The 12,708-nt window shown below is 48.6% G+C and overlaps 5 protein-coding genes and 2 non-coding genes across 7 annotated transcripts; 5 read left to right on the top strand and 2 right to left on the bottom strand.

The window, feature by feature from the left end:
• The first annotated feature begins 444 nt into the window (after positions 1 to 444).
• YALI1_F34291r lies at positions 445 to 515 on the top strand. Its single transcript has one exon. It is a non-coding gene; the product is annotated as a tRNA-Gly (tRNA).
• A 4-nt stretch (positions 516 to 519) lies between these two features.
• Positions 520 to 638, top strand: YALI1_F34292r. The gene has a single exon (XR_002432174.3). It is a non-coding gene; the product is annotated as a 5S ribosomal RNA (ribosomal RNA).
• A 169-nt stretch (positions 639 to 807) lies between these two features.
• On the bottom strand, positions 808 to 1,791 carry YALI1_F34304g (uncharacterized protein; the record flags this gene model as incomplete). The annotated part of the gene is made up of 1 exon (XM_505927.3): positions 808 to 1,791. The coding sequence occupies one exon, from the start codon at positions 1,789 to 1,791 to the stop codon at positions 808 to 810; it is 984 nt and encodes a 327-aa protein (XP_505927.3).
• A 1,982-nt stretch (positions 1,792 to 3,773) lies between these two features.
• Positions 3,774 to 5,291, top strand: YALI1_F34324g (uncharacterized protein; the record flags this gene model as incomplete). Its single annotated transcript, XM_505928.2, has 1 exon — positions 3,774 to 5,291. The coding sequence occupies one exon, from the start codon at positions 3,774 to 3,776 to the stop codon at positions 5,289 to 5,291; it is 1,518 nt and encodes a 505-aa protein (XP_505928.2).
• A 1,216-nt stretch (positions 5,292 to 6,507) lies between these two features.
• Positions 6,508 to 8,043, top strand: YALI1_F34351g (uncharacterized protein; the record flags this gene model as incomplete). Its single annotated transcript, XM_505929.3, has 1 exon — positions 6,508 to 8,043. The coding sequence occupies one exon, from the start codon at positions 6,508 to 6,510 to the stop codon at positions 8,041 to 8,043; it is 1,536 nt and encodes a 511-aa protein (XP_505929.3).
• A 337-nt stretch (positions 8,044 to 8,380) lies between these two features.
• YALI1_F34387g (uncharacterized protein) lies at positions 8,381 to 10,066 on the bottom strand (the record flags this gene model as incomplete). The annotated part of the gene is made up of 1 exon (XM_505930.3): positions 8,381 to 10,066. The coding sequence occupies one exon, from the start codon at positions 10,064 to 10,066 to the stop codon at positions 8,381 to 8,383; it is 1,686 nt and encodes a 561-aa protein (XP_505930.1).
• A 993-nt stretch (positions 10,067 to 11,059) lies between these two features.
• On the top strand, positions 11,060 to 11,545 carry YALI1_F34397g (uncharacterized protein; the record flags this gene model as incomplete). The annotated part of the gene is made up of 1 exon (XM_505931.4): positions 11,060 to 11,545. The coding sequence occupies one exon, from the start codon at positions 11,060 to 11,062 to the stop codon at positions 11,543 to 11,545; it is 486 nt and encodes a 161-aa protein (XP_505931.2).
• Between the last annotated feature and the right edge of the window lie 1,163 nt (positions 11,546 to 12,708).

Genomic DNA, 12,708 nt, shown 5'->3' on the forward strand with positions numbered 1-12,708 from the left:
TATAAGGGTTCCACTAGTCGAACACAATTCGGAAAACAAGTACAAGTACACCTTTTTCTTCAATACACATGCACCGCAGCACATACTTAGATATACTACAGCAGATTCGCACACTGCCGTACAGCCAGTACTCACAGATTGCGCCATCTGCGGCGCTGGTTTGGCTCAACGCATAAGCCTGCATAGTCATGGCCGTCAATCGAGTTGATTTTGTTTGTTGGAGCTGATGAACTCAATGAAGACGCAAGATGCAAGACACAATGCTATGGTCGTGCCATAGACATAATGGATGGCTCAACAATGAACTGGGTGCAGCCTTCACGACGACCAGAGTCGGTTTAAACCAAGGGGCGGCAGATAAAATTAAGGTTTTAGGTTTATTGTCACGTGACAAATCCACAAGGAAATTAGAATTTATTGATTAAAGCTCCTGCAAAAAAACAAGCGCCGATGGTTTAGTGGTAAAATCCATCGTTGCCATCGATGGGCCCCCGGTTCGATTCCGGGTCGGCGCAGTTTGGTTACGGCCATATCCTGGTGAAAATACGGCTTCCCGTCCGATCAGCCATAGTCAAGCACCAGAGAGCCTAGTTAGTATTGTAGTGGGAGACCATACGAGAATCCTGGGTGCTGTAATCTTTTCTTTTGGAAAGTATTACGCAGGCGATGATGAGTTAATAAAAAATTCGATTAGTCTTGAAGACACCTAAGTGGTTAGAACATTTATGAAACTGAGTCCTCTCTTTTTGGCCTTCAGTATGTACAGAATGAATGCTTATCTATATTAGTTACCGCCTCGTGTTGTATTCACCTAACTCTAGCCTTGGGCCTGTTTCTTTTCATCACAGTCTTGGGTCTTCCTCCTACCCTGCGAGCATGTTGTTTCACAACCATACGTTTACGAAGTTGGTACTGAACAGGAACAACAACACTGCCTATAGTAGCGGCGTTCTTGACAACACCTGTGGTGGTACCCATGAGAGCTTCGTTCGTCTTCAACACCTGTTTGATGTTCCCCTTGACTAACTTCTTGGACTTGGCACGGGAGTACTTGTGCGAGTTTGCTAATGATGTCTTGGTCATTCTTGACCGATGCAGTTTGATTATCATTTTGTTGAAAGGTTTCCTTTTGGCTCTCTTAATTTTCTGCGAAGCGTGCTCCTTCTTGTAGTGCATCTTATGGTTCTTCCACAGCGTCAGAATGGCTGCGAAGGCAGTACAAACGACCAGTTGGGGGTCAATCTTCTTCTGATCGAAGCTTAGACGGAATTTTGTGTAGTCGAGACGCTCTACCTTTGCAATTCGTTCTCTTGTCAACATTTGCTGTCCATCAATTCGGTGATGTCGTTCAAGATACTGGGACTCCTTTCCCCAGACGTAGAGAGATACCAGGTCCATATACTTGAAGGACAACGACGGATAAGGCCAGGTATTGGCACTCAGAGCACGGTATACCAGTTTCTTGTTGCCTTCTCTCTCGTTTCTCACAAAGTGGATGTACTTGGAGAACCTCATTCCTAGCTCAGCGACCACATTCCTGCGATTGTCTATCAGGGCCCACGTGCCCCTTTTCTTCTCGAAGCTGAACAGTCGTTCTCCACAATGAAACACATACCACAACTTCTTGCTGAGCTCGTCTCTAGCAATAGTCACCGTCTGAGTAATGGGGCACAACGGGAGGACATCGCTGGAGTCCCCACAGTTCTTGACCACATATGCTTCCAGCTGTTTTCCTCCATACCCACATAAGAGGGCAGATACGCACAGCGCAGCAGCTATCGGAATGATCATAGCGAGCCAGCCGTACCCAAGCTGGTGGAGACGCTCTTGGTCGTGTTTGGAGATTTTTGTGAGATAGATGAAGAAACACAAGTTAGCCACCATTTAGAGTGGACATCTAAAGCGGCCGTTACCGCAGAGGATTACAGCAGACAGCTTTTCATATTCTGGCCCCATAATAGGGGAGGTGAAATGATAGATTGTGGGCATTCGACTCATCCCGTTGAGGATGTTGACCAACCGTTGGGTCTAGTAAATATGCCTACAACAGTGCGGGGAGGGTCCTACCTGCATAGGGAAAGGTGGGGATTTCTGTGTTACGGCCTTAACGAGAGATAACCTGATGGGATGGATGGAACACGTTACAGCAATATGAGCCGTGGGGTTAAGGACAAACCCGAACGACCGGAATGGTACAGTACAAACATCAGCTTATCGTTTGTGTCGAGGACATACTCGTATTCGGACTCGTACAGGAAGCCCCAGTATCTATACCGTGCTACTATGCTATACACTCCCCTCGTGTATCGTATCGCAGAGTCAGACAGGTCACGGCACTTATAGACTGATCAACAGTGCACTCTTTACTGTCCTCGTTGATCTGGGGGAGCATGTGAATGTTGACCTTACGTATCCACACGCATGGATAGCGCCTGTGTTCATCTACCCCACTCGCAATATTCACCAGCCACTTTTCTTTCTGCTTCCGATGATATGATATACGACGATCGCCACGCTTTTCGCTCTTAAATCCGTTGCAACCGTTTTGACAGGGGATCTGCAGGAGTGAGAGAGTTGACAAGGAGAAGCCCAAAGACACTGAAGGCACAAGTACGAGGAGCTTGTCTGCACATTTCAGAGATAAATCATCTCGGGGCACTTGTAGCTCGTAAATAGCTCACGTGGACGACCCACAATGCGTTTTATTACCACACCTTGATGAGCTAACGGCGAAAAAGCAGGGAGCACAACACTACAAGTACTTTACAAGTTGACAGCCATCACACCAGGGGCAACACCTCCTATTTGGTACTAGTACTACAGACAAACACAGATGCATTGCTCCTTAGACGCATATATCTGTCAGGCCGCCCACCAGTTTTATAATATCTTGTTCTGTATGTACTCGTACGACAAGTCAACGATCCATCTTCTTCCAATACTCTTCTGCCGGATAAATCTCCTGCATTTATTATAACCGACCTATAACTGCATCTCTTTAAAATCTACAAGTACGTAATACCCACGCTAGCAAGATGGTTAAACTACTGGTACATACTGTACTTGTAGCTTTTATGATGATGATGTGCACTTTTAGCCCCCACAAAAAGTTAATCTGGTGGAGCTTATATTATGAGCCAATAGAAATCACCAAATATAACTCATGCGACCCGTACGTTATTCCTTGATGAGTATCTTATTTGATTTGGAGTGGTTCAGGGACGTAGAAATAGCCCCACCACGGAGGGAAGGGGTCTCTATTCTGCCGAGCCGTCCGTTCTTTTACGTTTCAAAATATTGTGAGCTGCATCGCATCACCCAACTCTAACAGACAGTTAAAATTACGATCAGTGGTAGATATTGTCCAACTTGCGCTTAAGGCAAGAGAACTGCTTGTGCTGCTAAACCCGTTACGTTCCCGTTCAAAGGCAAATAACAGATTGCGGGGACCCCACATTCTGCTTCTCGTGCTTGCATCTCCTATGTAACAAGCGATACCCCGATCCGGAGATAACGGATTTGCTTCGGTGATAACCGTCTGAGGTGCGTACCATCCTTCATTTCCCCCACTTTCTCGCTTAATGCTGTGTTGCCACTCTGACCACGCTTAATGATAGGCTTTAACATGGTGAGCCCCTTGTCACAAATCTGCCTCAGGTGCTTGAGATATGCGCTATGGGTTTCAACGGTCTGGACAGCACAAAGAACAGAATGGCGTATTATTTTACTATAATAACGGCGGCAGTTCCTCTCTTCTTATCTAAATAACGATAATGGACTCTTCTAACCACACAAATATGAATCGACACACTCACGCCCTCATTGTTGGTGCTGGCTTCTCTGGCCTGGCATCAGCCATCAAGCTCCAGACCGACTGGAACACCACCGACTACCAAATCTACGACCGAGATTCCGAGTTTGGCGGCACTTGGCAACAAAACACTTATCCTGGAGCTGCGTCCGACATTCCTGCACTGTGGTACTGTCTCGCTAGCGATCCCAAGGTCGACTGGAAAGAGCCCTACCCTTCTCAGGAAGAGCTGAGACAGTACATCAAGGACGTGGCAGAGAAATACAACCTACGAAAGCGAGCTACTTTTGGAGCTGAGATCGAGAAGGTGGAGTGGCTGGCCGACCAGCAAATGTGGAAGGCATCCATCAAGGACGTGGCCACCGGTAACAAGTATACCCACACCTCGCGGGTGGTTTTTATGGGCAAGGGCTGTCTTGTTGTTCCCAACAAGTTCAAGACTGCCGGAATTGAGGATTTCAAGGGGCCTATCATGCATACCGCCCAATGGGACCACTCTGTCGACTACAAGGGCAAGAACGTGGTTGTGATTGGCAACGGCTGCTCTGCTGTCCAGGTGTGTGCTGCTATTGCACCCGAGGTAGGTTCTCTGACCCAGTTTGCACGAACTCCTCAGTGGATGGTGCCCCGACCTGAATGGAAGTGGCTCAAGACGATGGGTGAAACCTTCCCCTTCATGCTTGGATTTGTGCGATTTCTTATGTTCCTGACACTCGAGGCCAACTTTTCGCTCTTCCGAGGTGGCTGGTATGCGCGAGCCGACCGAGCTGTCCGAACCTGGGTCAGCACCATGCTCCTCAAGTGGCACTTGCCCAAGAAGTACCACGAGAACTCCATCCCCAAATACGAGCTTGGCTGTAAGAGAATCATCTATGATTGTGGATACTGGAAAGCCCTCCACCAGAAGAATGTTGAACTGACTTACGATCCCATTGTTAGAATGACCAGCAATAGTGTTATCACCAAGAGTGGCCAGGAGTGGCCAGCCGATATTGTCATTGATGCTACTGGATTTAATGTCGCCGCTTCCATGGGAGGTCTGGAGATTGTGGGCGAGACTGGCGAGAACCTGGTGGACTTCTGGAACGGCAAGGTCTCCGCTTACGAGACAGTTATGGTCGCCAACTACCCCAACATGTTCTTCCTATTTGGCCCCAACGCCACCACTGGCCACAACTCTGTCATTTTCGCAATTGAGAACGCTCTCAAGTGGATCGAGAATGTCGCTTCTGATCTCGTCACCGGATCTGCCACCTACGTCACAGTCAAGAACGAGGCCTACGACTCTTGGACCCAGAAGGTGCACGAGGCTTCCAAAAAGATGGCTTTCTCCACTGGAGGATGTGTTTCCTGGTATATGAGTGCCTCTGGAGCTGGACACAACGGTGTTACCTACCCCTGGACTCAGTTTACTGCTTGGTGGAGAGCCCGATTCCCCGTCAAGAGCGATATGATTGTCAAATCCAAGAAGGACGAGTAATTACCACGCAAGTGAAGTATGCGTACGGACACATTATTTTAGAAAATACAATATTACAGTTGAACAGTTTTTCGCTGAGAGCTGTAGCTTGTACTGTATCTCCCGTGTCTCATCTCTAACTGGTGATCACAAATCGTAATATATGGAGCCGAGGTGTCCCCCCATGAAGGAGCTAGAGAGTATGTGAACATAGACTGTATATGAGTTGACATTGAATAATTTTGGACGCAAGACTTATTGCTTTATAAGTAGTTCATGAGGACATTCTTCAACACCAGCATGATGCCTACCTACTCCTATTGCATACCCCGGGCACTATCAGATCATCCCTTGCATGATCTGCAACAAGATAAGAACTTCATACGCTGGTAGGTTTCATATCGCTGCGGGGTATACACAGACAAGGCTTGTTCAACAAACAATCTGCTCGCTTTTTTCACTGACCGATTTTATGGTGATATTTCTGACAGTTGGATGCCGAACGCAAGTAAATAAGTGGAAACAGTGGATGTATGTCGTTAGGAGACTACCCAAAAATTGAACATGGGGGTCAATGCTGTAGTTCTATTCAACGCAGTTATCTTCAGTGTACTCTCTCAGATTTTCTTTTAATTCGGTGATCTCTTTATGTAGGTATACAATAATCGTCTTATTCTCGGCTCATGGCACCCCATTTGTTGATTATTAACTGGAACGTTTGAGTTTCTCCCCGCAGAAACCTAATCTCCATACATTGAGTCTGGGGACGTATTAAATCAGGGGTGAGTGTATGAAAATGACTCAATTGAGAGTGTTTTTGTGCCTATGTTTTTTTGAGACTTGAAAAAATCCATTCTGGCTCATTTTTTGCGTGTTTGTTCCATCACGGAGTTGTATATCCACCGACTAGCCGCAGTCTTCGCTAACCAAAATTGTATGTGGAACTCTGGATGCGCGAAGCCAAATTTGAAGATAGGCAGCGTGGCCTCAACGACAATAATAATGGACTCAGTTTACTTCCAATTTGCGAGAAAAGCAGCTCATAAACTATTGACAGTAGTATTTCAACTGCATCACATTTTCCCCAATCTATAGGTCCCCAAGATACTCCTCTAAACTAACCCTCCAGGACGAAAGAGTCGTAAGACACCTACTACCCCACCATAACCCAAAATGATGGGGGGTAATCACGTTCCTTTGGCACCGAGTGTATTATATATAAGTCAGTAGATCCAGAATGTCTGTTCCTTTCCCACCAGCGACTTTCTCTCTCAAAAACAACATGACTGAGCTCTACTCTCACTCTCTCATTGTCGGCGCAGGCTTCTCTGGCGTGGCCACTGCAATCAAGCACATCAAGGAGTGGAACAACCCCGACTTCCACATCTACGACAGAGACTCGGCCTTTGGAGGCACCTGGAAGGCCAATACCTATCCTGGCTGTGCCTCGGACGTTCCTGCCATCTTTTATTGCCTTACCTCAGACCCCAAGATTGATTGGAGCCACATGTACCCCTTCCAGAACGAGCTGTTCCAGTACTTTCAGGATGTTGCCACCAAGTACGGACTTCCCGACAAGAGCACTCTCAACACCGAAATTGTGGAGATGCGATGGAACGAGAAAACCAAGGAATATACCACAACTCTACGAAACGTCAAGACTGGAAACACCCACACTCACCGATCCAAGGTGGTGTTTGTGGGCCGAGGATGTCTCGTGGCCCCTAACAAGCTTAACCTGCCTGGTCTCGAGACCTTTAAGGGACCCGTCATGCACACTGCCCAATGGGACCATAAGAACTCCATTGTCAACAAGAACGTGGTTGTTGTTGGCCACGGTTGCTCTGCTGTGCAGGTTGTGTCTGATATTGCACCAAAGTGTAAGACCCTGACCCAGTTTGCCCGGTCTCCACAGTGGATTATTCCTCGAATCGAAAAGATTCTTCATCCTGGCTTCATGAAGTTCCTATCTTACATTCCAGGAGCAGTCCAACTAACTCGGCTGGTGCTCTTCTTCCTGCTCGAGTACTCGTGGACCATGTTCTCTGGAGCTTGGTGGTCAAAGCTTGACAACAGAATCAAGTCCACTCTGACATCCAGATGGATGCGATCTAAAGTGCCCGCCAAATATCATGACGTCATTGTGCCCAAGTTCTCCATGGGCTGCAAGCGAACCATCTTTGATCCCGGTTACCTCAAGCAGCTGTGGCTTCCCACCATGGAATTGTCCTTTGACCCTATTGTCAAGGTCAAGGAGCATTCAGTGGTGTCCCGAAACGGCCTCGAGTACCAGGCCGACGTCATTATCGACGCCACTGGCTTTGATATCCCTAAGTCAATCTCAGGACTCAAGGTCATTGGAGAGAATGGAATCGAACTGGACCAGTTTTGGAACGGAAGAGTGTCTGCATACGAGACCGTCCAAGTGCCTAACTTCCCCAACCTCTTTTTCATCTTCGGACCCAACGCCTTGACCGGTCACAACTCAGTCACCTTTGCTATCGACAATTCTCTGGTCTATGTTGACAAGGTTGCCAGAGATCTTGTGTCTGGTAAGCCCAACTGCACGTACGTGTCAGTGTCCGAGGAGGCCTACGACAAGTGGGTTGACGACGTCCAGGAGGCCACTTCTAAGACCACCTTTGGATCGGGAGGCTGTGCTTCCTGGTACCTCGGTGCCAACAAATACAACGGCACCACCTATCCCTGGACTCAGATTCGAGCTTGGTGGCACTCGCATTTTCCCAACCAGAAAGATATCATCCGACATTAACTGATACAGTAAGTGGGGAGAACTTAATTTACTTGAATTGATTGTATGTGAAATACAGCGAGTACAGAAAATTGTGTAATTGTGGTATGTATTGTGTAGCTGATAAAAGTGTACATACTGTACTAGTACATACTGTACGATACTGTAATGCCATAGTGCCGTGTCTTGGATGTATGGTTTGAAACCTAGAGCAGCTAAAAGTGTATGGTAAAACTTCCAATAAATTACCTATGTAAATGGAACGGGTATTAATTACTGTAGATGTGAGGCTGTGCAGACGTGGGCTGTGTTGACATGGGCTGTGTTGACATGGCTTCTGTAGGGCCGTGTGCCATGTCTAGACCTGGGTCAACGACTCCTTGCCGAAGCCCTCCTTGCCCAGAATGTTGAGTTGGGGGTCTCGAACCACAGACAACTTCTCAGGAGAATGACCTCGGGCTCCATTACGAAGCTGAGTGGGGGACACAGACAGAGGCATCGTGTTCATGTTGCTGGTCATGTTAGCTTTTCGTCGGTTGACAGCGTTCAGGGCACTGATGATCTTATCCTTATCCACCAGGTCAGCCTCCAGCTCCTCAATTCGCTCTCGCTGGTATGCAAACACCTTCTCTGGACTCTGGGATCCAAACATGGTTCGGGCTTCCTCCGCCGTGCCCAGCTGCCTCTCCAGATGCTGAATGTACGACTTGTATTCCTTCTCTCGTTCGAGGGGATCGTTAACGGCGGTAGCCATTCGAGCAGAGTGCTCCAGTCGTTCTCGGAGGATCTTGTTCTCGCTCTCCAGACGCGAAAGCCGAGTAGTGGTAGGAATGTCGTCAGCCGTTCTCGCAGAGGCACCTCCCTTCTTGAGAGTCTCGATTTCGGCTCGGGCAGCGTCGAGCTGCTGCTGAAGTCGGTCTGCTCGAGCGTCTCCTCCTAGGGTGTTTTGTCGAACACTAACAGAGATGTTCTTGGTTCTAGCAGCGAATCGAAGAGTCTCCATAGCAGCAGTGGCGTCCCCATGGACAGTGCACAGAACGGAGACGAGAGACTTGCCCGAAAGAGCGGGCTGCAACAGTCGAGTGAGCTTGGAGTCTCGGAAGGGCAGATGAGCCGAGCCAGTGGACTGGTCGGAAAGACGTCCGATAATCAGAGCAAGAGTTAGAAGCGACTTGTTGATGAAAGAGCCCTCCTTTCGTCGCTCGTCATTGTCGGCAGCACGCTCACTTCCTGCCAAGTCACACAGATAGAGAGTGGCAGAGATGGGGGGCGAGAGGGCTGAAGAAGATCCCTCGACGGAGATCTGGACAACGGCATGAGATCGTGACGATCGAGCATTGAACTCAGTTCCTTCTGTTCGTCGACACGCATCTCCTTGCTGCACCACGTCCAGTAGCTGTGCTGGAGACGTCACGAGAACCTCCTTGAGGCCATATGCCCTCACACCTCGGAGCGCGTCTTCTCTCAGCTTGATTTCCTCCGACGGTGTGCCGGGGTTGAGCAGATCGTTGAGATGCTCGTTGTAAATTTCCAGATACGACACTCGCACCTTGTAGTCGCCCTTGGCCGCGGCGGCAAACAAAGTCTCAGCAGACAGGGGGATGATTCCGGGATCTGCCTGTGTACCCTGCATGCTGTGAGTTTTTCCTGTGCCGGTCATTCCGTAAGCAAAGACTGTACCGTTGAAGCCGTTCATCACGTGGCCTACCAGGTCTCTGACCGACGACTCGAAAACATCTCGGTTTGCGCATCCTGGCGCGTAGACATTGTCGAAGGTGAAGTCGCCGAGATCCGTCTCGATGCGATTGTCTGAGAGCTGCAGTTGTGGAGCGGGGGGTCCTGTGGGCTTAGTGGTCGACGGCTTGACTCGTACTCCCACGGAGATGGTGCCTTGGTACGTTTCTCTGTTGCCCAGGGGTGTCTGGGGTCGTCGAAGAGGACTGATGTCTCCCATTCGGTTGGACCTCATGGACATTGTGGATGCAGGCCGTCGAAGCACCGGTGTCTGTGGACGCGACGGGGTTTGGGGTCGGAACTGTCTCATGTTGGCTAGCTTTGGCAGAGTTGTGTCACTAGTGTCTTCTTCGTGATTGTGGGCCGTAATATACTTGTTGTAGGGAATGTTGTGGGTATGTACGATAGTTAAGAGTGTAGCTGTATGCCGCGCTGTGTGCTGCACGGTGTTGTTGAGAAGTCAAGAGCCCAAATGCAATGATTTTCTGGAGTTTCAAAATCTTTTCGTGTCAGCGTCGTTTTTGGGGCACTAACGGGTACGACAGTTGTTAGACCGTAGCGTGTCAGATCTTTGGTGTCAAGTCGTTGTTTCGTGGTTGGGATGTTGTTTTTGCTTGTGCTTCTACAGTATATTAGCTTCGCCGACTTTTGATGTTGATCTTTTTCCCAATAGGTGTTTCCGGTACGCAGGTCGCGCAGTTGGCGCGTGTGGCCTAGTCACCACAACCCCCTAAACCGCCGGAAAAGAGGTGATGCATACTCCCGGGAGTTCAAATAAAAGCGACACGTAAGAAACTGAAGGGAGACATGTTATTAATCTCCACGCTTGAGACAATTTTAACCTCCCCATCTATAAGGGGGGCCTGCAAATCCTTCTATTTCTGACTTTACCCCTTTATCGAGCATGCTCACGTTTAACTTCCACGAACGAGAGGTGCCGCCATCGATACGCCAGGAATTCTTTGTAGCCAAAGAGCAGCCGTCTATGACAAGACGCACCTGGGTGTAAATGATAAGCTAACCAGTCGTATAGGAGGGTAGCGGTTGTGCCTGTCACATCACGTACCGTCCATAATGCTGTTACCGTGGCTACATCTCTACTCTGTCGCCTTGTATAAACCGCGTTTGTCCCACGCGTTAATATTCTCCCCCAGCCCAGCGAGCCTCGAGTGTGCACCATCAAGCTTCATACTCCTTGCAGGGTTGACAGGGGTTAGGGTTGGTCCCTTTAAATTAACACGTAGTTGGGTCATCATCTTTCTCACAACCAACAACCCAACGGTACAATAAAAAAACAGACACAATGGACAAGCTCAAGGAAAAGATGAACTCGCTGCGGCTCGAGACCGATGCTGCCCAGGAGAAGGCCGACGAGGCTCTTGAGAAGGTCAAGGCCCAGGAGCAGGAGCTGCTCCAGAAGGACCACGAGATCCAGGCTCTCACCCACAAGAACTCTCTGCTGGAGGAGGAGGTTGAGAAGCTTGAGCAGCAGCTCTCAGAGTCCAAGGACGCCGCCGAGGAGGGCGCCACCCATGGTGCTGCCAACGAGGGTCTTTCCAAGAAGCTGGCCATCCTGGAGGAGGATCTGGAGAACTCTGACCGAAACCTGCGAGAGACCACTGAGAAGCTGCGACAGACCGACGTCAAGGCCGAGCACTTTGAGAGAAAGGTCACCTCTCTCGAGCAGGAGCGAGACGACTGGGAGAAGAAGCACGAGGAGCTGCTTGAGAAGTACAACGCCGCCAAGAAGGAGCTGGAGGAGATCACCCAGCAGCTCGAGAGCATCTAGGCGCTCGGACCCCTGCGATCCGGACAAGCTGCCAATGCGCAAGTTCAAGTTCAAGTCTCCCCCCGTGTTACCCTGCTCCATTGGATGTTTATTTCTGGCGTCCTTCTGATCAGTATGATAATTGTGATGCTATAAAACCCTGAAGGGTGTGATTGTGTAGGTGTGTCCGTGTCTGTACACGTGTGTTAATCGTGTAGTTGCAGTAACGAATTGTAGAGCTTTGATTTTAGGTCAATTGATCAGGTATCACGTGTTTTGGACCTGAAGATCGTTCTTTTATGTTGCTGTATGCGTCGCCTCAGATATATTGCTGTGACGAGATCGTGATGCGCATCCGTCGTGTGAACGAAAAACACCACACGTGAGGATATCTACGTTATTGTAACGACACACAGGTTTTTGTAGGGAGATGTCAATTCCAGGAATACAATCGACGCATTTAACCCCGGAAAAATCACTTTTACGCCTTCATCATTGCTCCTCTGAACTTGGTGGCGACTTCAGGCTCGCGTCCAGGCTTAGCTGATACCATGTTTTTAGCTCAGTAGAGTTCAGAAACCGAGGGATGGATGGTTGGTTAAAACAGGAGTTTTAGGGGTATATGAAATATGAGAGGATTTAAATTTCGTCCAACTTACTAAACGGGACTGAATATATAATACTAAATGCGTATTGTTACCTCCAAATGCCTCATTATCTCCGTTAAAAGCACTCACGCAAACTCTTGGTGATTGGTCTTTCAGTGGGGTTATGTGGCATCATCACATGGTCAACTCTAATTCTAAGTGTGCATTGCCATGACGCTTGAATCGATTTCAGATGGGTGGACTATTGGGTGTTGGTGAATGCTACAAGCACAGTATGTCGTAAGGGGATATGGTTTCTGTCTAATAGGGTGTTTGTAAATGATTGTAAAATTCAGACTCCCGATTGTAGATTTGCTCAGGACCACAGCTTGGTTCCTCCTCATCGATATAAGGTGGACGAAAAGCTTTTGGGTTCGTGGACTTCGCGTGTGTTGAGTGGATAGTGACTTGGTGGGTCAGTAAAAGTCCTACTGTATTGGAAGTGGGTACAGTAATAGAGGTGGAATTGAGCCTTGAGGGTTCCAGTTGTAGGATGAGGTGCTACGAGGACTATAATACTTGCAGTTGTAAGTATAC

This window comes from Yarrowia lipolytica, chromosome 1F (genome assembly GCF_001761485.1).
Source record: "Yarrowia lipolytica chromosome 1F, complete sequence".
Lineage (NCBI taxonomy): Eukaryota > Fungi > Ascomycota > Dipodascomycetes > Dipodascales > Yarrowia > Yarrowia lipolytica.